We start from the raw sequence: 23,381 nt of genomic DNA on the forward strand, positions 1-23,381 counted from the left end.
ATTCCCACAGTTTAGCAGACATAAGTGGGAGTTAAGACTTGTCGATTCATCTTGAGAACAGCATAATGGAAAGAAATGACTTGAGGTTACATGATAGAACCTGAAATAAAAGCAAGAAAGGAAAATGGAGTTTAAGTATTTCCTGTGTGGCTGGTTTGCTTTGCCTTTCGTGGTAGTGAGAATTTAGCATTCAGTATTGTTATCCTTGAGTTTTGTCTAAGTGACATTTAAAAATGTCCAATCCTTGGGGGTTGCTGAGTGACTTGTAGCATTGTTTTTATCAAAACTGGTGTCATTTCATCATTTAATATTTTTAGTCTTTGTTTTTCATTTATTCATATTATTTCCATTTTGTCTCATCGAATCCATCATCATTATAATGTCATCATATTAAACTGAATTATAGAAATATTATTAGGTGGAGTCAGGGGAAATGTAGAGTACAAATGGACTTTCTTTATACTCATCAGAGTTGTATGTTTTCTTTAAAAGTGGAAATTGCTTAATTAAATTTTCTCTCTGTTAAAGATGGGCAAATATTTAAAGTTCTGAGATAGTTTTGCAGATGTAGTGAGAACAGTAATTCAAAAATACATGGTTTCCCCCACATAGACTCCATGCACATTTTTAAGACTCTCATGGAGAGGGTAATGGGCCCAGTTCTCACGGGTTGACCTCAGGGCTGCACTGATCTGAGCTGGGATTCTGGGCGGCCCCAGGCCCCTGCTCTAACACAGGTAGACTGGTTTGAGGAAGGCCTAGGACATTACGAGGCTAAAGAAAATCTGAGAGATGTTTCTGCTGTTGAGTCCTTCCCTCCTATGTATTGGGAGGGTTGTAGCAATTACTTCTAGAAGTAGAAGGAAGAGGAGAATTAGCCAGGTACACCTTACTGCTCTTCACATAGGCAGTTAGGGCCACCTGGGTCTGAGGTGTTCCCCCTTGGAGAAGTTCTGGATTTTCTACACCTGCCCCATTCTGACCCAGAGAGATGGGGTAGCCCTAAGAAGTCAAGAAGGACAAACACGGGCCGGCCCCATGGCTGAGCGGTTAAGTGCGTGCACTCTGCTGCTGGCGGCCCGGTTCGGATCCCAGGCGCGCACCGACGCACTGCTTCTCCGGCCATGCTGAGGCCACGTCCCACGTACAGCAACTAGAAGGATGTGCAACTATGACATACAACTATCTACTGGGGCTTTGCGGGGCGGGGAAATAAATAAAATGTTTAAAAAAAAAAAAAAGAATGACAAACACATGTCTAGTAGGTAATAAGATGGTGGCAAAAGGTGGGGCGTATAGGAAATTCTGACAGCCACAGGAAACAGTTGAAAAAGGCAGGGTATCACACTGGTGTGAGAAGCTCAGGTCCTAAATCACAAACTGGGTTGGAACTCACTACTAGCCAGATAGGCCTCTTGCAATTCGTTTCACATCTCCAAGTCTCAGTTTTGTTATCTGCAGAATGGGAATAGTGGTGGTGGGTACCCCAACACTGCTGATCCCAGCTAGGTACCACAATTACCATTTGTCTAATTAAAATGATTTATACAGGTATGAATAATTAATCAAAGAGCTTAACACTTCTAGGAGACATTTGCAGTTGAACCTCCAGGTCAGTCTCTGGTTGGTGGAGTGAGTAGGAGACATTCCATAGCCATGGCCCATTTCTTCCTTCCCTGGGAGAAGCGTTGCTGGGAGTCAGGCCCGACCCCTGCTTCTTTCCTCACATAAGTGGATCTGCTGAGCAAAGAGGCATTTTCTAGGAAGAAAAGTAGAGTCAAGCTAAAAGTACCTGTGTAGTCAGTACAGTATAAAAGTCTTCAAATGTATGACAGTAGACAAAACAGCCATATATTTATTTACTCGGCTGCTGTTAGTGGTTTTATTTGTTTGTTTGTTACCTGGGGTCTTTCTCTTCAGAGCCAAGCAGTAGACCCGGAGCAGTTCTCAAGTCAGGATTCCAACATGATGCTGGAGCAGAAGGCCCCGGTTTTCCCACAGCAGTACGCGTCTCAGGCACAGATGGCCCAGGGTAGCTATGCTCCCATGCAGGATCCCAGCTTTCACGCCATGGGACAGCGGCCTAGTTATGCCACGCTCCGAATGCAGCCCAGACCTGGCCTCAGGCCCACAGGCCTCGTGCAGAACCAGCCAAATCAACTGAGACTTCAGCTGCAGCATCGCCTCCAGGCACAGCAGGTGTGTTCCTCGGTAGCGCCTAGAAAGTCACGGGAAGGGACCCGGGGAGGGAGGGAGGGACAGGAGGAAGATTGATGTGAGATGGCGCAACAGTTGTGCTTATTAATCTCATTCCATCCGATCTAAGAGGGTGAAAACTCATCCAAGATGATCCTACAATTTTCGTATTCTTGTCTACTTCACTTCCCTCCTTCCTTTCTCCTCCACGAACTCCACTCCAGCACAGAGCAGCTGTCCTTCTGTTTCCTAGCTTGATTATTCACTAATGGCCTCTCTGAGCCTCAGTTTTCATATCTATAAAATGGGGGTGTGGTACAGCAGAGGGCAATACGTGTGTGTTTAAAGGGCCTAGCACAATTTCTACCCCAAAGTAAGTGCTCAGGACAACAGGAGCTCCTGTCATTAGTCCTGTCTCATGACAAAAATAGTCACTGTTAGCTGAATGGTGGCAGAGTGATGCTGCCTTATGGAATACCTATTTAGCTCAGGAAAATGTGTTTTCATTGAAATGGGCCCAGACAGATGTCTGTTCTGTAGTAAATAACAATGTTGCAGGCTTTAAAATCTCCTCTCACTTTCATGAGTGATGCGAGCCTGCCTTTTTTCCAGTCTTGCTGTTGGTTTCCTTTTCTGATCTTCCTGCTCCCTTCCTCCCTTGCAAGCAGGGTGTTTTCCAAGCAGTCCAAAATAATTTCTCAGTTATAAGCAATGGGCAACCTCATTGATAACTAGCTTTGCAAGAAAATTCAGCTGCAAACCACGTGGTTTCTTTTTTTGTGTGTTTTTTTTGTGTGTGAGGAAGATCAGCCCTGAGCTAACATCCATGCCAATCCTCTTCTTTTTGCTGAGGAAGATTGGCCCTGGGCTAACATCCGTGCCCATCTTCCTCTACTTTATATGGCCACAGCATAGGTTGAAAAGTGGTGCGTCAGTGCGCGCCCGGGATCCGAACCTGCGAACCCTGAGCCGCCACAGCACAGCGTGCACACTTAACCGCTACACCACCCAGCCAGCTGCCATGTGGTTTCAATATCCAGTAGCGTGCAGATGTTGGGTTGGGAGGGCGATTTCTTGAGGAAGGTAGTTTGAAATATATTGATTCCTATATGTATGCATTTAGAATCGCCAGCCACTTATGAATCAAATCAGCAATGTTTCAAATGTGAACTTGACTCTGAGGCCTGGAGTACCAACACAGGTAAGGAGCAGACCAGCCATCAGCTTTCACTGTATCCATTTAACTTCTCTTTTCATTTCTTCCTCCTTGATTTCCTGCGTAAAGTAACTTAGAAGCCGTAAGATCCAGGTCAACACAGTGGATCTATGATGTCCTTCACTTATGGGTCTAGTCTGTTGCTTTTGTAGTTCCCTCCTAGTCACTGCACTTCTTATTGCCACCTACAGTCGATTCTCATTATTCACATTCGTTGTATTACAAAAAGTTACTGCAAACACTGAATTAGCGAATATTGAACCATTGCTCCTAGGAGAAATAAAGGGTTAGGTTCCTGCGAGCCTCTGGCCACAACATTTTCATCAATGTGTCAATATATAACCTTGTTTTTTGTGTTTCTGCTTGAAAACACCTTATTTAATATGTAGTGTTGATTCATTAACATTGAACTCACAGCCAACAGCCCTGTAACTTCTGCCTGAATGAAGCTCATCTAACACACACGTTTTCTCCATAAGGCACATCACACAGCCTCTTGCACTTAGGAACGCTAGGCAGCACTTCCACACTACTCTCAGGAGCCGTTTTAAACAGCAAAATCGCCAACAAAAAGCACAACAATGTGAAAATCGTAGAGCTAAATAGTCCACAAAATGCACACTTGTGTACAGTATGAGAGCTAAACAAGGCAGTGTCACCTTGTTTTAACCTCAGGTGGGAATGTGCACGTTGGGCATCTCAAATTTTTAGCCACTCCGCACGTGTCCATACATGACAACAGTGCTGTGAATATTGATTTGGGGGCTACAAATAAATTTTAGCGAGTAGGCAAGTTCACAAATGCAGACTCCATAAATACTGAGAATCAACTGTGTGTTGCTTGGACCCATAAACGGCCTTATACCTCTTAGTGACAGCAAGCACTGGTGTCCTTTCCCTTCATCCATCCCTCCTTCCTCCCTCCCATTCTGTCCTGGCGCCTCTCTCCCTACATCCCCCCCTTGCTTCCTGCCTCTATTCAGCCTTTTCCTAAAGTGCTTTAAGCCACCTTTTCACACGGTGATTTGGTTTCCTTTTAGACTTGAATGTCCCCTAAATGAGACTCTGAATTGCCATCCTTAATTATATCACGGAGTCTCCTTACAGATAGGACTGGTGTTACTGCGAGGTCCTTTAGTTAACTGTGTCTTCTCGCAGTGAATCCCAAGTTAATTGGTGTTAACATTGAACTTCTCCATGTAAGTGCTTGCAACATTTCAGAATAATTATCATCTCTGTAGAACTCAGAAGCTCACATTCTCAACCACCTGTTGTTCAACTCTAAATGTTCTTTCCATGTAATTTTATTTTCCAAATAATTTTGCACAAGACAGTACCATTTGTTCTCCTATTTCTAATATACAGTTTGTTTTCAATCTGTGTCTGCCCCCAATGTTTCCCCCCGTGTATCGCCCCCCATTTCAGGCACCTATTAACGCACAGATGCTGGCCCAGAGACAGAGGGAAATCCTGAACCAGCATCTTCGACAGAGACAAATGCATCAGCAACAGCAAGTTCAGCAGCGAACTTTGATGATGAGAGGACAAGGGTTGAATATGACGTCAAGCATGGTGGCTCCTAGTGGCATTCCAGCAACTATGAGCAACCCCCGGATTCCCCAGGCAAACGCACAGCAGTTTCCATTTCCTCCAAACTACGGTACTGGACTTAGATCCCCACCACCTTCCACCAGCCCTTTCTCCCCAGTGTCCCCCAGTCCTGGGTCACAGCTCCTCTCTCACAGCCTTGTGCATGGCTCCCAGATGAATCTGGCTACCCAGGGAATGATAGGAAACCTGGGAGGACAGTTTGGGCCTGTCAGGAGTCCCCAAGTCCAGCACAGTACCTTCCAGGCTCTCAGCTCAGGTACCACCTTTTCTCTGAGTGCAGGTCTTACTTTAAGAATGACCGAAGTAAGTGTGTGTGTGTGTGTAGTGTGTCTATCAGTGGTGTGTGTGTGAGTGCGTATGAATATATGTATTTATGTCAGTGTCTGTAAACACAGGTGCATATGTGTATATTTATATTTGAAAATCTCTGAGTCTGACTCAAACAGATCAATAGATATATACAAAATGTTGAAAGACATGTGTTACAGATATTCTACAACTTTTGAAAAATGAAGACTTTAAAGATTATACCAAGTCTTTAATGAATAGATAATTCTTGAGAAGTGCTATATAGAGACCACAGTGGACGACCTCTTATTTTCTTCGTATTGATTTGTTGTTTAAAGTCAGTCGTAAGAGACAAGTGTGTAATGTCATAAACATTAATATTTGTGCATGTCCTATTCAATTAATAGTTGAATTATTGATAAAACTAAGTGCTCACATTAACCTTAATATTCAAAGTGACTTCCCCTATCTTTTGCCAGAGTTATCTATAAATAACTGTCAAGTCTTTGTGGTGCTTAAATTCATGTCTCTTATTTCTTTAAAGAAACAGAAAGATAATGTGCAGCTTTTTCCTGTATGATCTTAACCTTTTCTTTTATAGCTAACTTAAGTATTAATGAAATATGCATGTTTTACACATCTAGGGAACAATGTGCTTACCTTAATGTCACCCCTGAAATTTCTAAGAAGTTGCCTCATCTGTTTCCCAGCTCCTTTCTTCTATCTCCTTTTTGATGATTTAGAAAAGTCTGCTAAAAATTCTTTCTTTCCTTTTATTGTCAATGCCATTTGCTTCCAAACTGAACAAGAAGCTTATATTGAATTTTTTTTTCTTATTCTTGCTAAACTTGGATAGCACTAAAGTATCATAGAGCCCTTTAAAAAGACAAAATAAGCTAATCATGAATGCAGTTACTTATTTTTAAAAATGCATCGATCTCATCATAGAATAACGAGTTAATTCTGTAAAAACTTATTCAGATGTGTTGACTTTTTACATACAGTTGAACTTTAATCCAATTTAAACTTGAAACAATCCAATTGTAGCCATATACAAAAATTTAAAGACTGATTATTTCAGGTCAAAGAGAAATAGACATATTTGACCCCTTCTTGAGTTGGTGAGGGATGCAGAGAAAGAAGAGTGTTTTCTCTCTCTGCCTCTTGCCGTGATGGTTTATATAGTTCCCAGGCCATTAGGTCCCTCTAATTACTATAGAGAATCAAGGTATGGAGATGTTTTTCTTCATGCATTTTATCCCAGCTTGGACTCTTTTTAAAATGTATGTAATTAACCAGCAAATGATAAGGTATTTGAAAGTAATTTTCTATGTGTATTTGATTTGAATGTTCTCTTTTTTTCCCCTCATCTCTATGATAAAACTAAAAGTCTCCATTGGATTTCTGTTTTGTTTTTTAAGGAATAAGTCAGCAACCTGATCCAGGCTTTACTGGGGCCGCCGCGCCCCAGAGCCCTCTGATGTCGCCCAGGATGGCGCATACCCAGAGCCCCATGATGCAGCAGTCTCAGGCCAATCCAGCCTATCAGGCCTCCTCGGACATGAATGGATGGGCGCAGGGGAACATGGGTGGAAACAGGTGCGTCACGTATCTGTGTTTTTGATATAAATGATCACCGGGGAATCTTTCTCTAGACCACCTGTCTCATTCCTGTGTTTTTCTTAACTTCTTTGCTCAAGCAAGCAATATCAAGTAAACTGCTAAATAAGCCAGTTTACTTTTCCTAGGGCAGAAGTTACTAGAATTTACAAAAGCTTAGCGTACTATCTTTTCCTTGGGAGTAAGAGGAGCTCCCGTGAGAAGGTACCACTCCACCAATTTATGATGAAACTGCTGTGGAAGGCAGCGACCTGGAGGCCATCCTTGATTGTACATGTAATCAAACAAACAAGCAGAAAGCTTGTCCAGTGCAGGCGTGACAGTGGGAGATGTACTTCGGGACCGTCATGGTGCTTCGAGGAAAAGGACAAGGGCGTGGGTGCCGCTTCTTGGAGCGCCTCCCCCGCTGTCTCTGACCTCACCACCTGCTGGCTCTTCTGCCCTGGGTTCTTTCAGCCTAGCTTCATTCGTTCTGAAGTAAATGCCTGAGACACAAGTGCTCACAACCACCTGCCTGTTTGCCCTAGAGCTCTAAAATTTTAATCTCCTCGTTATATTCTAGCATGTTTTCACAACAGTCCCCACCACACTTTGGACAGCAAGCAAACACCAGCATGTACAATAACAACATGAGCATCAACGTATCCATGGCGACCAACACAGCGGGGATGAGCAACATGAACCAGATGACAGGACAGATCAGCATGACCTCAGTGACCTCCGTGCCTACGTCGGGGCTGTCCTCCATGGGTCCCGAGCAGGTGAGCACCGAGGGAGAGGCAGCCCCTTGTCTTCTGATTGTAACTTTGTCTCTTTCCGCAGTAAATCTTCGCATACTTGACATCTGCCCTCAGCTCTCACATTTATTTTGAGGAGTGTTTTTTTACCTTACTTTCACCTGTGTTGGTGTGATTACCAGAAATACTTGTTAATGACAAAATAAACACGAAAGGATTCCTGACTGCTCAAGAATCTTTTAAAATATTTCTTACCTTTCTTGTCATTTAAATCTTTCTCTTATTTGAAGAATTTAGCAATGTCTAAAATGAATCTCTAAAAATGGAATGGTGAATGTGCTTTTTATTTTATTTTATTTTATTTATTTTTTTCCCCCAAAGCCCCAGCAGATAGTTGTATGTCATAGCTGCACATCCTTCTAGTTGCTGTATGTGGGACGCGGCCTCAGCATGGCCAGAGAAGCGGTGCGTCAGTGCGCGCCCAGGATCCGAACCCAGGCCGCCAGCAGCGGAGTGCGCGCGCACTTAACCGCTCAGCCACTGGGCCGGCCCTGAAGAATTTAGCAATGTCTAAAATGAATCTCTAAAAATGGAATGGTGAATGTGCTTTTTAAATAGCTTTATTTTGCATTTATAGTTTCAGAATTGTTTTTTTTTTAAGGTGAAACCAGTTGAAACACAAAGGCCAAAAACTGCCTGCCGCCCACTTAGCTTGAAGGATACTTCCCTTGTGCAGGGATGCTCGCACAGACAATCCAAAAGTTATTCTTGGGCCGGCGCCATGGCTTAGCCATTAAGTGCGCACGCTCCGCTGCTGGCGGCCCGGGTTCGGATCCCGGGCGCGCACGGACGCACCACTTCTCCGGCCATGCTGAGGCCATGTCCCACATACAGCAACTAGAAGGATGTGCAGCTATGATGTACAACTATCTACTGGGGCTTTGGAGGAAAAAATAAATAAATAAAATTATACAAAAGCTATTCTTCATCGCCTTTGGGATGTGGATGCCATGTTTTTTTTTTTGGTCAATATTTTTTTTTAATAATTCTGTTTTGTGTTGAATAACATTGAAATGATTCTCGCGTCCCTGAGTACACATCAGCTTCACTTGGCGGCAGAGAGACTCAAAGCATTTGATATCTCAGGGAGCAGCCCAGGATTCAGAAATCTATAATGGGCTGATCCCGAGGTAAAGAGATTGGTTAATCATTATTGAACTGTACATACAGGAGATCTTATTTTTAAAGGACACAAGATGCTTGGCGTTCTACTACCTCAGTAATTTATGCAAAGTATAGATGTGGCAAGGACCCTAATTCTTATTTCAAATTTGGGGAAATTGAGGCATGGAAAGTTTAAATGACTTAACTAGTAAGTCATTGGCAGCCCTGTAAATATCAGTTAGCTCACGATTGTGAGAATGATGAAAGGCTGAAAGTTGGATTAGGTCTGTTTAATCCTGATGTTGGTAAACCACAATTTGCATAAAAATTTACTAAATTTTACAGTGTCTCTGTTTTATTCTATAAAAAGATGATTATTAAAAATGCAAAGTGGTGCATGAGAAAATTTAAAGCCCCTTGCAGTTTAAGAAGGCTCTGTGCATACGTGTAATAATAATTTGTACTTCTGTAGTTGAATCGATGGTGGCTAAATGCTTATTTGTGTAAATTAAAAACATAACTTAAAGAAGTATAGACTTTTATCTTTTCAGTGGAGGGAAGAGTGTCGATGTTGAATTTTCTACGAAAATGGGCCGCTAGTGGTTCCTGCCTTGCTTTCTAGGGAAAGTGTACAAAGTAAGGGCCACTGGGATGGTCTAATCCGGCATGTGTCCTAGTCAACCTACTCAGAAATAAATGGGTACATTTTTAATAATCCAGATTGCTTTGAAACTTTTGCATGGATTTTAACCTTTTGAATGTCAGAGTTAATTTGGAAGCCCAAAAAACACGACTGCAGTGTGTATCTTCTGGCAAAATCAATCCTATGTTAGCATTGGTGCATTTATTTGTAATTTGTAAAAGAAATGCACCAATGTTAATGAATAGTTCACTTGGTCAGAGAAGATTCACAAAATCCAGCGCACTTTTGGATATTCACACTTGCTCTTGCTAATCAATAACTTGCCTAAAGTAACAAAGATATCAGGAGTCATTGGTCTAATTTGCACTAGCCAAAAAAGTGAACATGTTAAGGCATGAAAATGTTTCTAGTATTATCGTCTCTGTTGAATTTCTATACAGAATGCAAATAAAACTTAATTTTGAAGGCAACTAGTATATTATAAGTATTTATTTTTGTGTTCCTCCATACATCCCCCAAAATACATACATGGGCGAATAAATATAAAGATGTAGCCATTTTTACTTAGTCCTCCTTCCCTGTAATTCTGCTGCTAAAAACAAAGAAGAGGGAGGTTCAAGGGTGGTTGTTTCCCAGTACACTTTTCGGACATCCGGAATGTAGCCACCGTCCTGTCTTGTTGCCCTCAGGTAAATGATCCTGCTCTGAGGGGAGGCAACCTTTTCCCAAACCAGCTGCCAGGAATGGATATGATTAAGCAAGAGGGAGATGCATCACGGGTAAGAAACAGAAAATATGTGGATATGGTAGTAAAGTGAATGTGAATATTTTATCGACCAAAATCGGCACAGATATATTGTCAAGCAGGAGATTGAAGAGAGTTGTGTGATGTTTGTGATTTTTAAAAATATCTTCTGGGCCAGCCCCAGTGGTCTGTGGTTATGTTCAGCATGCTTTGCTTTGGCGGCCCAGGTTTGGTTCCCAGCCGCGGACCTATACAGCTCTGTTAGCGGCCGTGCTGTGCTGGCGGCCCAGATACTAGAAAATAGAGGAAGATTGGCATGGATGTTAACTCAGGGCGAATCTTCCTAAGCAAAAAAATAAATAAATAAAAATATCTTCTAATTTTATTTGACATACAGTGGTTTTGTGTGAATAATTATTTCTTTAAGTTCATTTTAATTAAGCTGATGGTGGCATAAGAATTAACACTAATTTTGCTCTGGAATGACATTGTTATAGCAAAGCAAAAAATAAAGTAGCAAAGAATTAGTCATGTTAGGGCAAACTTTGATTTATGTTTGCTTTTTCTGAATCATAATGTTAGATTTTTCAAGAGGATGGAGATAAACTGACTTATAATTGCTCTCTCCCTTAATTAAGCCTATGTTTATTCTTTCTAAGTGTTTTTCTATATTTCATTTTGTTTAGGTAATAGTCCTGTATGTTACTTGCTTATAACCTTAAACACTTGTTCTAAGGAGAGTGATATTGCCATGTTCAACCAAATATTGAAATAGTAGAATAATTAGTACTTAAAACCCAACTGAATTGTATGCCTACCAGCAGATTTGTTACAGGGAAGGCTCTGTGAGCAATTTGACACACAGGTAAATGGGCCTGTGGGGCCCTCTTAAGGTAAGGGATATAATCCTTAGCAGACGCTAACTCTGTTAAATTAAAAGTTCTCTCTCAATGGAGAAAATGTAGGGTTGATGTTGAATTTTCTACAAAAAAGTGGATCTTGGATGGTTTTGTTAATATTTACATTCAGATTTAAAAAGTAATAGCATAAATTTGATACAGATTTTAATAACGTGGTGTGTGAATTTGCTCTGTGTAGTTTCTCTTGTTTAAAGAACCACAGTCCTGCATGGCAGAGAAGCTGTCTATGGAAAGGAGTCCTATAGATGTTATCTGTACATGCCCAGATACACAACTCATCTAAATGGTTAACATATATTGATATAGTAAGTCAAACAGAAACTGGAATATATTTCATATTGACCATGTGTTTAGACGCTAAATGTGCCATCGATTGAGGCTTGAAGCCCCCTCGGGGGGCTGGCGTCTTCCCTGCTGCCAGTCCTGTTCCCCCTACACTGCCTCCATACACGTAGTGGCCACATAGCTCAGTGATGGCTTATCTGCGAAAAGCAGAGGCTTGAAACCTGGGATGCTCTTCCGGAGGAACAGTGACATTAGTGATAATTAGGCTTCCACAGAGGACAGCCCATTTTAACCCAGAAGTGCCAGGGAGCTTAACCCCTGAGCACATCATATCTCACTGGGGGAAAAAAAATGCTTTCGGGGGCGGAGGGGCCAGGCTTGCGTTGCATTTCTCTCTCTGAGATTAGACCTCCCTCCCTCACCTGTCAGTGTGACTGTGCCGGTCTAGGCGCCCCGGGAGAGCCATTGCCAGGTAAGGCAGCACTGCCTGGGCCGGGCCAGCCACACGGTCTGCCACTCCAGTCTTCTAAGAGCCCCAGACATTGAAGTGCCTTATATCCTTTCTCCTGCTGCCATGTTACCTCCAAGAAGAAAAGACTCGCCTACTGTAAAGCAGAACACCAGATGGTCCGACAGTCAGCCTTTTAAAAATTACAGCAACAACTGACATGGATGAGCATTTACCACAAGCCTGCTTCTCTGCTGAGAGCTTTATTTAGATGTCTCATTTAAACCACACCACCACTGTATGGTAGAGAGAGTTTAATGACTCTCAATGTCCCGCAACACCAGGAAGTGAACCCAGGCAGGCTGGTCCCTGAATGTGCTTCTCAGCCCTTGCACTCGATGCCCACTTCCCCAAAGGGAGCACTGAGCTCTTGCGAGACTTTTTTCAGAGGGTTTTATGCAGGAAACATTGGAGAAGGCCAAAAAGGAACAAATTATCTCCTTCTTTGGTGCCAGTCCCTTTTCTCTTTTTATAGATCCTAAAGGGGAGAGAAAGATACTCACACATACTGCGGGATAGACAGTAAAGATTCAGCTACTTATTTAGAAGAGTCCTCAGCCTCGGGCGTGGGAACACTTCATCTCAGGAGGGAGGAACCCCTGCACTGAGGAAAGGGACTGTACCTTTTGGCCTCTAATGTACAGATACACCTCGGAGATAATGCAGGATTGCTGCCAGACCATCGTGATAAAGCGAGGCACACGAACTTTTGAGTTTCCCAGTGCATGTAAAAATGATATTTATACTCTGTTGTAGTCTAGTAAGTGTGTAATAGCATTATGTCTAAAAAAACAATGTACATACCTTAATTAGTAAGTATTTTATTGTTAAAAAATGCTAGCCATCATCTGAGCCTCCAGCGAGTCATAATCTTTTTGCTGCTGGAGGGTCCTGCCTCAATGTGGATGGCTGCTGACCAGTCAGGGTGGTGGTTCTGAAGGCTGGAGTGGCTGCGGCAATTTCTTAAAATAAGACAAGAGTGAAGTTTGCCGCATCAATTGACTCTTCCTTTCACGAACGATTTCTCTGTAGCACGTGATGCTGTGTATTAGCTTTCCCACAGTAGAACTTCTTTCAAGATTGGAGTCAATCCTCTCAAACCCTGATGCTGCTTCATCAACTAAGTTTATGTAATATTCTACATCTCGTGTTGTCATTTCCACAGTCTTCACAGCATCTTCACCAGGAATAGATTTCATCTCAAGAAACCACTTTCTTTGCTCATCCGTAAGAAGCAACTCCTCATCCATTAAAGTTTTTTCATGAGATTTCTGCCATTCAGTCACATCTCAGTCTCCACTTCTAATTCTAGTTCCCTTACTATTTCCACCACATCTGCAATTACTTCCTCCACGCAAGTCTTCAACCCCTCAAAGTCATCCATGAGGGTTGAAATCAACTTCTTCTGAACTCCTGTTCATATTGATGATTTTGACCTCTTCCCATGAATCACAAACGTTCTTAATGGCCTCTAGAATGGTGAACCCTTTCCAGAAGGTTTTCAATTTATTTTGCCCAGATTCATCAGAGGAATCATTATCTATGGCAGCTATAGTCTTACGAAATGTATTTCTTAAATAATAAGACATGAAAGTCAGAATGACTCCTTGATCGGTGGGCTGCAGTATGGATGTTGTGTTAGCAGGCGTGAAAACATGAATCCTGTACATCTCCATCAGAGCTCTTAGATGACCAGGTGCATTGTCAACGAGCAGTAATATTTTGAAAGGAATTTTTTTTCTGAGGTCTCAACAGCAGGCTTAAAATACAGCTGTGTTGTAAAAAGATGTGCTGTCATCCAGGCTTTGTTATTCCATTTGTAGAGCACAGGAAGAGTAGATTTAGCATCATTCTTAAGGGCCCTAGGATTTTCAGAATGGTCAATGAGCATTGGCTTCAACCTAAAGTTACCAGCTGCATTAGCCCCTAACAAGAGAGTCAGCCTGTCCTTTGAAGCTTTGAAGCCAGACGTTGACTTCTCTCTAAGCTGTGAAAGTCCTAGATGGCATCTTCTTCCAATGGAAGGCTGTTTCATCTACAGTGAAAATCTGTTGTTTAGTGTAGCACCTTCATGAATGATCTCAGCTAGACTGTCTGGATAACTAGCTGCAGCTTCTACATCAGCCCTTGCTGCTTCTCCTTGTACTTTTATGTTATGAAGATGGCTTCTTTCCTTAAACCTCATGAACCAACCTCTGCTAGCTTCAGACTTCTCTTCTGCAGCTTCCTCACCTCTCTCAGCCTTCACAGAGTTGAAGAGAATTAGGCCCTTGCTCTAGATTAGTCTTTGGCATAAGGAAATGTTGTAGCTGGTTTGATCTTCTATCCAGACCACTAAAACTTTCTCCATATCAGCAATAAGGCTGTTTCACTTTCTTATCATTCATGTGTTCACTGGAGTAGCGCTTTTAATCTCCTTCAAGAACTTTTCCTTTGCATTCACAGCTTGACTAACTGGCACAAGAGGCCTAGCTTTTGGCCTATCTCAGCTTTCAACATGCCTTCCTAACTAAGCTTAATCATTTCTAGCTTTTGATTTAAAATGAAAGATGTGGGGCCAGCCCCATGGCTTAGCGGCTAAGTGCGCGCGCTCCACTGCTGACGGCCCGGGTTCGGATCCTGGGTTCTCACCGACGCACTGCTTGTCTGGCCAGGCTGAGGCGGCGTCCCACATACAGCAACTAGAAGGATGTGCAGCTATGACATACAACTATCTACTGGGGCTTTGGGGAAAAAAAGGAGGAAGATTGGCAATAGATGTTATTGCCAATAACATAATAATGAAAAAGAGGAGGATTAGCATGGATGTTAGCTCAGGGCTGATCTTCCTCACAAAAATAAATAAATAAACAAATAAATAAATAAATGAAATGAAATGAAAGAGGTGCAACTCTTGAACACTTAGAGGCCACTGTAGGGTTATTAATTGGCCAAATTTCAGTACTGTTATGTCTCAGGGAACAGGGAGGCCGGAGGAGAGGGAGAGAGATGGGGGAATGGCCAGTTGGTGGAGCAGTCGGAACACAACATTTATCGATTAAGTTTGCTGTCTTATGTGGATGCAGTTCATGGCACCCCAAAACAGTTACAATAATATCCTCAAAGATCACTGGTCACAGATCACCGTAACAAATATAACAAAAATGAAAACATCTGAAATATTGCAAATTACCAAAATGTGACACAGAGACATGAAGTGAGCACATGCTGTTGGAAAAATGGCGTTGATAGACTTGCTCGACACAGGGTTGCCACAAACCTTCAAGTTGTAAAAAACAAACAAAAACCACAGTATCTGCGAAATGCAGTAAAATGAGATACACCGTACCAGGGACTATGCCAGGCCCGTCATAGATGTGTAGGCCTCCCCAACGTTTTCAGATGAGGGGACTGAATCTCTGAGGATTAGGTAATTTACCCAAGGTCACAGAGCTAGTATGTGGGGGACTATACCAGAGGCGAGGGAGACCACCCTGAGCAGCACCCCAGAGAGGCAGGGACCTCCCAAGCTGGCTCGACTAATCCACAGAGCTGGTGCTGGGCACAGTGGAGAGGTAAAGACATAGGCAGGTGGGCCAACAGAAGCCAGGTGTTTACTTCACACACGTCCCGGTACCTGATGGGTGCCCGATAACCTGAGATGGAAAGATTAGCATTGGGATCACAAAAAGCAACTTTTAGTAAATATAGGATGTTCTCTCCATCAAGGTGCTTTTCGGGATCCCTGGTGAGAATTCTCTCTCTGTTACCATCTAGCCCGGGCCATCTATACCCCTCCCACTGTCTCTGTTTTTTCCAGTGCCCCTCTTGAATCTGGCTTATCCGTCTGTACCTTGCTCACGCTGAATGGTCAGGCCAGAGAACAGTCTGTCACAGACGCTCTTGTTTCCTTCAGAAAAACATATGTACAGTATATCCCTTCTAATCCATGGGTAATAACTGGAAATCACTTTGCATTTGTCCCTGTACCGCTGATGTGTGCACCGAGAGGGGTTCAGTCTTCTTCATTTTCTGTTTCTGTGATACGCTCTGCTGCTGTTGTGCATCAAGGAACTTTTTTCAAAATGTTTACTGGTAATCTGGTTCTATTTGTTGAACTAGAAACCACTGTGATCTATTATTAATTGAATCTGCATTCCATTTATCTTGAAATGTAGATTAAAATTTACCTTGCCTTAAGCAGACCTAGTATATACAACTGTAGATTTACTAAAAAACTATTTAGAGAAGGGCAGTTATTTTATTTAACCAAAAGATCCTTCCTTTTACAAGAACTTATTATAGTATTCCTTTATATTTTACATATATTTAAACATACTAAAATTGAGTTTACTGCTCAACCGCATGGCTCGTGTATAAAGTAGAGTTGTAATTACTTGTATGTACTAGCCTTACGGAAATTGATCACTACCTAGGGTCAGCTTTGAGTTGGTGACAATGATGATGATAGTGGTGACATTTCCTGAGTACTTACTATGTCCCAGGGACTATGTAAACACTTTATGCACATCATTTTGTTTAGTCCTCACAACAGCCCTAAGAAGTATTAGGTACAGAGAGATTGAATGACTCCCATCCCTTAAAATGACACAGCCTGGATGCCATGCCACGCAGTGTCACTCCAGAGATGCAGGCCTTGCTCAATGTCCTCATTCACTAAACTGATTCTGGCTAATTGCTGCTTATTGATGTCAGCCCGTGGTAAAGAATACTGCCTTAAGTTTCTAAGGATATAAATTCTTCTCAGTGGAATTTTTCCCCAGACTAAATGGAAAATTGAAGGATTTTTTTCATATTTCAGTCAGAGCCATGGACTATTTCCATATAAAATCATGTAAGTGACACAAATTAGGAATAAATACATTATTCAGCTTTATATTATAGAGAAAAGTAACATTCAGTGTTCTTCTCTAAGAGGGAATATTATCAGAGGTATTCTAAGCTCATTTTTTAAGCTTGGGAGAACCGTGCACCTGACCGGGAATGTAATCCCACTTTTGACCACTAGGATTCATGATCTAGCAACAGTTTCCCCAGATCCTTTTCAAGGGGCTATGATGAAATAGATTATTTTGAGCTGACTTCCTCTTTAATCTTACTTAAACTAGATCATCTCTGATGGCCATGATGTGCTAAAATTCTGTGTCTAAAAATCTAAACGCAAAAAACAGTTGTTAGATGTTCCCAAGCAACCAACATTTCCCCTCACAGAATCCCCTCAGATCACACATTGTTGTTTAGTTGTCTACGTGGCCTATTCAGCAATGGTTTGACAGCGGTGACCAGAAATGTCTTGTTATGGTTACATCCCCAGCACCTGGTACAGAGGAGATGCTCAATTATCATTTACCAAGTGAATGGAAACTTTTGGGAAGGAGGATAGTCAAGAGCGGAAGAAAAGCATGGACAGATATACTTGCACCAACCAAGGAAACAGCTCCGCGATTGTTGCTCATTACAACCCTTGGTATTCAGTCATTCAGATTGTCAGCGCGTAGCAGCCAGAAGCTAGCAAGAATACACCTAGAGTCAAAAGCCAGTTTATTTAATTTGCTGACGCCAGGGAGAACACTCCTCATGGAACTTGGGGAGTATCTCAGTAAGGGAGAGTCAAGAGGGACATTTTATGGGTAGTGGATTTGAACTGGATGATTTGGCGGCAGGATTGAGAAAGTGGTGGCCACTTCTGGATTGGATGCTGTCAAAAAGCAAGGGCAGTTCAGCAACTGGGTCTCTCAGTAACCTTGGTTGAGAAGGTGGAAGGAGTCAGTTAAGCTAGGATGTCGCTGGTAAGAGAGCAGTCATTCAGAGGGAGGGTGGTAACCTGTTGCAGTCTCTCCTTTGAAATAGCGTGTAGGATCTGCTGGTCTTTGGAAATACTGTGTTCAGTTAGGAACAGTGCCATGCTCGTTTGATCAAAATCAAGTGTAATTCATCCAGATGCAGCCTTTGTGATTGGCATTATTTAAAATGGCCAAGTATTTTGATGTTTTTATGATGGGCTTTGCGATGGTTTTACCAAAATTTCAGAGCTATTTCATAACTTCCTCTATGTTTTCCTGCAGAAATACTGCTGACACTGAAGGTGGCTGGTTGCTTCTTTCTTCAGCTGACTGGGCTACTTGCTCAAAACACTTTCCAGTCTGGAGAGCTGCGTCTATTTGTTTTGACCCAACCGACCTGCCAGCCAGTTCTGCCAAAGCGAGATCGGCAGACGGGCCCCGGCTCCCGGCGTGGAGTCGGCTCAGCTGTTGCAGAAGGAGCTGCCTCCTCTCTTGACAGTCTGAAGCTCACGTCCAGACAGTTGCTCAGTCTGTTCACTGCATTCACCTTAGTGCAACTTAGATCTCTCCTGCAAAGTAAATGTCGACAGGCAAATTTCATACCCATGTCAGATTGAATGTATTTAAATGTATGTATTTAAGGAAAACAACCATGCTCTTGTTCTGTTCCTGTTTGGTTCCAGACACTGGTTTCTTGCTCTGTTTTCCCTGGCTAATCAGTCTAGGACAAAAGATTAAGATTTCATCTAGGGGAAAGAAAAGAATTTAAAAAAAAAAATCAAACTAAGGGTGTTTTAAGCTAAAGCCTGCATTTGGGATAAAAGCAGGACAGACACCACGGACAGCGCTGTATGTACAGAGAGCCGAGAAGGGAAGACCAGTCAAGTCAGAGCTGTATCTTTCTAGAAAGCTCTAAAGACCATGTTGGAAACAGATTCCAGCCACTAAACAGATGAAAAGGAGCCTGTGAGAGGGCTGTTCATATTAACAAGTACTTTTTCCTTTCTTTTTCTTTGTTAAAACAAAACTAGTTCACCTGAATCATGATCGAGAAGAAATATTTTTCATTTCCAAATTAAGTTCCCTTTAGATGGATCAGACAGCTGGAATTAGCATCTCCTCTTCCCCATCTGATCCTGACTCTTCCCTTCCCTTCTCTGCCTGGCCCAATTCTCCTCACTTTCATTCTTTTTTTAAAAAAATAATAAAAGCAACAGAAACCAGGTAAGCCCTTTATTTCCTTAAATGTTTTGCCAGCCACTTACCAGTTGCTAACTATTAAATTTCAGACAAATGCATTTACTGGCAAGGAGAGGAGTGAAGTGAGGACTTGATACCCATCTAGCTGAGGACGCCTGCTTTGGAAGCATGTAATTCTGCTCCCCAGCAACACTGGCCTAGAAACGGGAGAAAACCGTAGTGTGTTTAAAATTGTCCGCAGGTATCACGACAGATTTAACCTCCGCCATGTGTTTTTTATTTTGTTTTTTAGCAGTGCTGACTAAGCCGAAGTTTTGTAAGGTACATAAAATCCAATTTATATGTAAACAAGCAATAATTTAAGTTGAGAACTTAAGTGTTTTAATTGTATAATTTTTGTGAGGTATACATATTGTGGAATTGACTCAAAAATGAGGTACTTCAGTATTAAATTAGATATCTTCATAGCAATGTCTCCTAAAGGTGTTTTGTAAAGGATATCAATGCCTTGATTAGACCTAATTTGTAGACTTAAGACTTTTTATTTTCTAAACCTGTGATTCTGCTCATAAATCATTTATCTAATCTATATGATATGCAGCCGCTGTAGGAACCAATTCTTGATTTTTATATGTTTATATTCTTTCTTAATGAACCTTAGAAAGACTACATGTTACTAAGCAGGCCACTTTTCTGGTTGTTTTTCTTGCCCACTCTGGTAGGGGAATAATCTTTTATTAATTGGCGTCAGTTTCAGACAACTGCAATACCAAGAAACTGATGACCTTTTTTTGAGCTATTTCTCCCCAACCCCTAATACACATACTTTCTTACCTAAATTTCAGAATGATGTCTTTTTGGTGTCTGAAAAGCAAAGCAATTTTATATCTCATTAGCCGGGCTTTTTAGGAACAGAGAGGATTTTCCTTGAAATTTGATTGCTTATTTGTGGCAGGGTGAAAAATGTCCAAACTACCCCGATTTATATTTATATCTCTCTCTATACGTACAGATTATGGAAGTGTAGAAAGAGATATAGCCCAAAGATAAATGGTAAGTAGACAGTCGGAAAGTGTTGCTCCATACTAAAGAGATTTTCTGGAAATTTGCATTTCGATACTTGTTTCCACTTGAGAGGGGTCTCGCTACAGGGAGGTGGCCAAGGAACAGCACTTCTCGGCGGCCACCAGTTCACGTCCCCCTCAGAAAGCTCTGCTTTTCTCAGCCAAACCATTGGGTTGCCCAACTGTGATGGAAAAACGAGCAGATGTTGGCCCAGAACTCCATGGCCTCGTCGGTGTGATGAGGCTTGTGTTATACACAGTTATTTAATGTGACCAGTTTTAAGTTGATTTTCAGAAATATGTGAATTAGAATGACTTTAACTTCACACAGCACAAAGGAGAAATAGAGTTTAAACTGGATTTGTTTTGTTTTGAGTTTTAAGTCCCTTTTCACTATAATGCTGTCCAAAAATGTCTGTGTTTCTTTTATTGTTGATCCATCTGCCCACTGTGTTTTCATGTCAATCCCTGAATTCAGACAGATCGACAAGCCTGTGATACTGGTAATTTAGAATAACTCGTGATCATTACTGTTTTGAAGGAAAAGAGAGTATAAATTCTCCTGTGGTTCAGATCAGGTAATGGATTTTGCTTTACATCTAATTAAGGGAAGAGTAAGTGAAGGCATCCTCTGATCATATTGATCACTATAGAAGCAAAAGCCAAATCAATCCCCTTCATTATCAGTATTTCTCAAGCTGTACACAGTAAATTTGTTAGACTGAGGACTTGGTTTTCGTTTAATAGAACAAATAATCAGTGTTTTACTTATATTACTAAATGTGAAAAACATATAATGTGAAAAGTATACATACATTAACTTGGTTGTAAAACTCATTTAAGTGTTCATGTAATATGGTAAGATTAAAAAGTGAAGTGAGCTGTTTATTACTACAATGAATTCGTTTGACTCAAAGATTAAAATGCCCCCTCCCACATGTATCTCTCGTGGCCTGTAATAATTGAAAGCAATGTTTTTGCAGTTTATATAATGCAATTTTTAATGTGTTTAAAAATGGAGTTCATATGGGCTTAACACATGAAGTGGGTGGCACAGATCCACTTGCAGAACCCAAAGATACACAATCAATTTTGAAATGCAACTTAAGCCATTAATTGTTGGTGTGAATTTAAAATTTTCTAGTATTTGTATGGTAGTATGCTGCCTAAGAGCAAAGCATTCTCTGCACAAAAGAAAATTACTGTAGTGGCTTCGATTTTAATTAGAATTTTCTCCCTGGTGTTTCTTTATAGACTAAAACAAAATCTTTTAAGTTTCTTACTACAGGTAAAAGCTATGTGCAAGAACCTCAAAATGCTAAAATCTAGCATAATGCCTTAGATCTGTTTTTAAGTCTTGTATATTCCTACATAGCTGTCCAATGTATTATATTTGTATAGTGAATTGTGTACAATTTTTGAATAAGTGCATCATCACTTAACCTTGATGTTGTTGATTAGTGATGATGCTACCTTTCTTCAAACATTTAACTGTCATTTTTTTTCTTTGTCATTTGTGGGTTTTATTTGTACAGTTCCTCATGAAGTTGCATCTGAGATGTGTGTATATGAAAAGATTATCCAAGGGTAAAATTAAGCAATATATTAACTATGGTTCTTCAGGAGAAAGCTGACCGTGTTTCAGGTTGTGATTTATTTTCAAATGGAGTTGACTCTGAACATCACTTGTTCACCTGCATTGATGTTTGTATTTCTAGTGTGAGCAGTTTATGCAAAGGTAGATATATTCAGAGAAATTTTAAATACATTTATGCAAGTTAATATTGCTTTGCTGATGCTATTTGCTTATTTGATGTTAAATAATGCTATTGTAAATAAAGAATTCTGTTGTTATTGCATCATTTAATAAATTTTAATGCCTTCGGGTTTTACATGGCTTTGGAGATTTTTATGTGTTTATATTGTATCTTCATTCATAATTGGATTTAAATTTAAAATACCTGACTTGTCATTTAATAATTTGTTTATACAATTTCTTACATATATAAAAATTTCTTACATTTAATAATTTCTTACATTTATACAATAGTGACACTATTCACAGCACTTTAACATTTATTCTCCCCGTGATTCCTTTTATAGATTTTCAGTTTGAGGCCAAAGAGGAGCGTGTCTTGTTTAAGATTATCTAACGACTTAATGGCAGATACAGGCCGACTCTCGGTCCCCTGAGTCCTAAGCGATGTTACTGCCCTCCTCACCAGACTGTTCCACCTCACGTCCGCATTTCTCCAAAAGCATTTATAGAATCATGTGGATGTCTGACTGGCTTATTAAGGTTATACATTACACATTAGAATATTCATGATCGTTTTAAGAGATTGGTTTCTTAGTTGATAAACAATGCAAGTACAATACCTAAAACCCAGGTCATAAACTTCAAGAAACACTACTAAATACAATCTGAAACTGTAATTTTAAAAGATACCAAAGACAAAATGAGTGATGAGGAAAATCTATCTATGCTACTAACTATATTAGCAAATTTAAGGAAGAAGGAAAAAAACCATGATTAACTTAATAGATGCCAGTTGTTAAATTTTGCATAGGATAAATTTCAGCCCCCATTCACGAGAAAACCTCAAGGGAAAATAAATCTGCTAGGAAAAGTAAATGTCCTAAAGTTGTTTGAGGTTATCTGCTGCAGTCCCACTGTGAGACATCCTACTTAATGTGAAATAAGAATTCAAGTCAGAACAAAACAGGGAGGCCCACTAGCAATGCTAAGAAATGTCCTGCCTCTGGAATTGAAGAGGTAGGACATTGTCAGCCAATTTGTCTAGGGAAAACCCAAATGGAGCAACTCACCAACTTTTGGAATTATTAAAACAAGCTCAGTGAGAGGGCTAGAATATGCAAAAAGCAGTGCCTTCTGTCCACACTAATGACCAATTGTTTAAAATCCCCATTTATGATAAAATAATACAGTGCTTATAAAATAAGATTACAGCTGACACGAAGTGTGAAAGACCTTTGTGAAGAAAACTATGGTTTTACTAAAAGACCTGAAAAAATGGAGACGTGCCCTGAACCTAGAAAAGAAAGACCCAATATTATAAAACCATCAGTTCCTTCCCCCAGATCATTACAATCCCAGTCAAGATCCAAAAAGTAGATGCATTTGGAAGATAAGATGTACAGTAATAGAAATTTTGTAGAGGAAAAACATGTAGGAGTTATAAAAAAACATTTTATAACATACTGATTAGTATTGTAAAATACGTGTAAGTACATGGATATAGAAATGGATAAATACATCAGAAGAACAGAATAGAGCCCAGAGACAGACTGCTATGTATATGTAAATTTAATATATAATAGAAATGGCATTTCTAATCAGTAGGAATCTCTTCTCAGAGAAAAATAATGTTGAGACAATT

The 23,381-nt window shown here is 40.8% G+C and overlaps 1 protein-coding gene across 17 annotated transcripts in view; it reads left to right on the forward strand.

The window, feature by feature from the left end:
• The window catches only part of NCOA2 (nuclear receptor coactivator 2), a 283,737-nt gene extending 261,859 nt beyond the window's left edge, over positions 1-21,878 (forward strand). For all 17 annotated transcript variants that reach the window (XM_087420446.1, XM_087420443.1, XM_087420450.1 and 14 more), the window contains 7 exons: positions 1,921-2,199; positions 3,320-3,397; positions 4,838-5,072; positions 6,733-6,910; positions 7,494-7,692; positions 10,165-10,254; positions 17,999-21,878. In XM_087420446.1, the coding sequence (XP_087276572.1) occupies positions 1,921-2,199; positions 3,320-3,397; positions 4,838-5,072; positions 6,733-6,910; positions 7,494-7,692; positions 10,165-10,254; positions 17,999-18,010 (1,071 nt within the window). In that variant the 3' untranslated portion in view covers positions 18,011-21,878. The remainder of the gene's footprint in view (positions 1-1,920; positions 2,200-3,319; positions 3,398-4,837; positions 5,073-6,732; positions 6,911-7,493; positions 7,693-10,164; positions 10,255-17,998) is intronic.
• The last annotated feature ends 1,503 nt before the right edge of the window (positions 21,879-23,381 follow it).

Source organism: Ceratotherium simum, chromosome 31 (genome assembly GCF_057802395.1).
Source record: "Ceratotherium simum simum isolate JZ-2026a chromosome 31, ASM5780239v1, whole genome shotgun sequence".
In the NCBI taxonomy this organism is placed as follows: domain Eukaryota; kingdom Metazoa; phylum Chordata; class Mammalia; order Perissodactyla; family Rhinocerotidae; genus Ceratotherium; species Ceratotherium simum.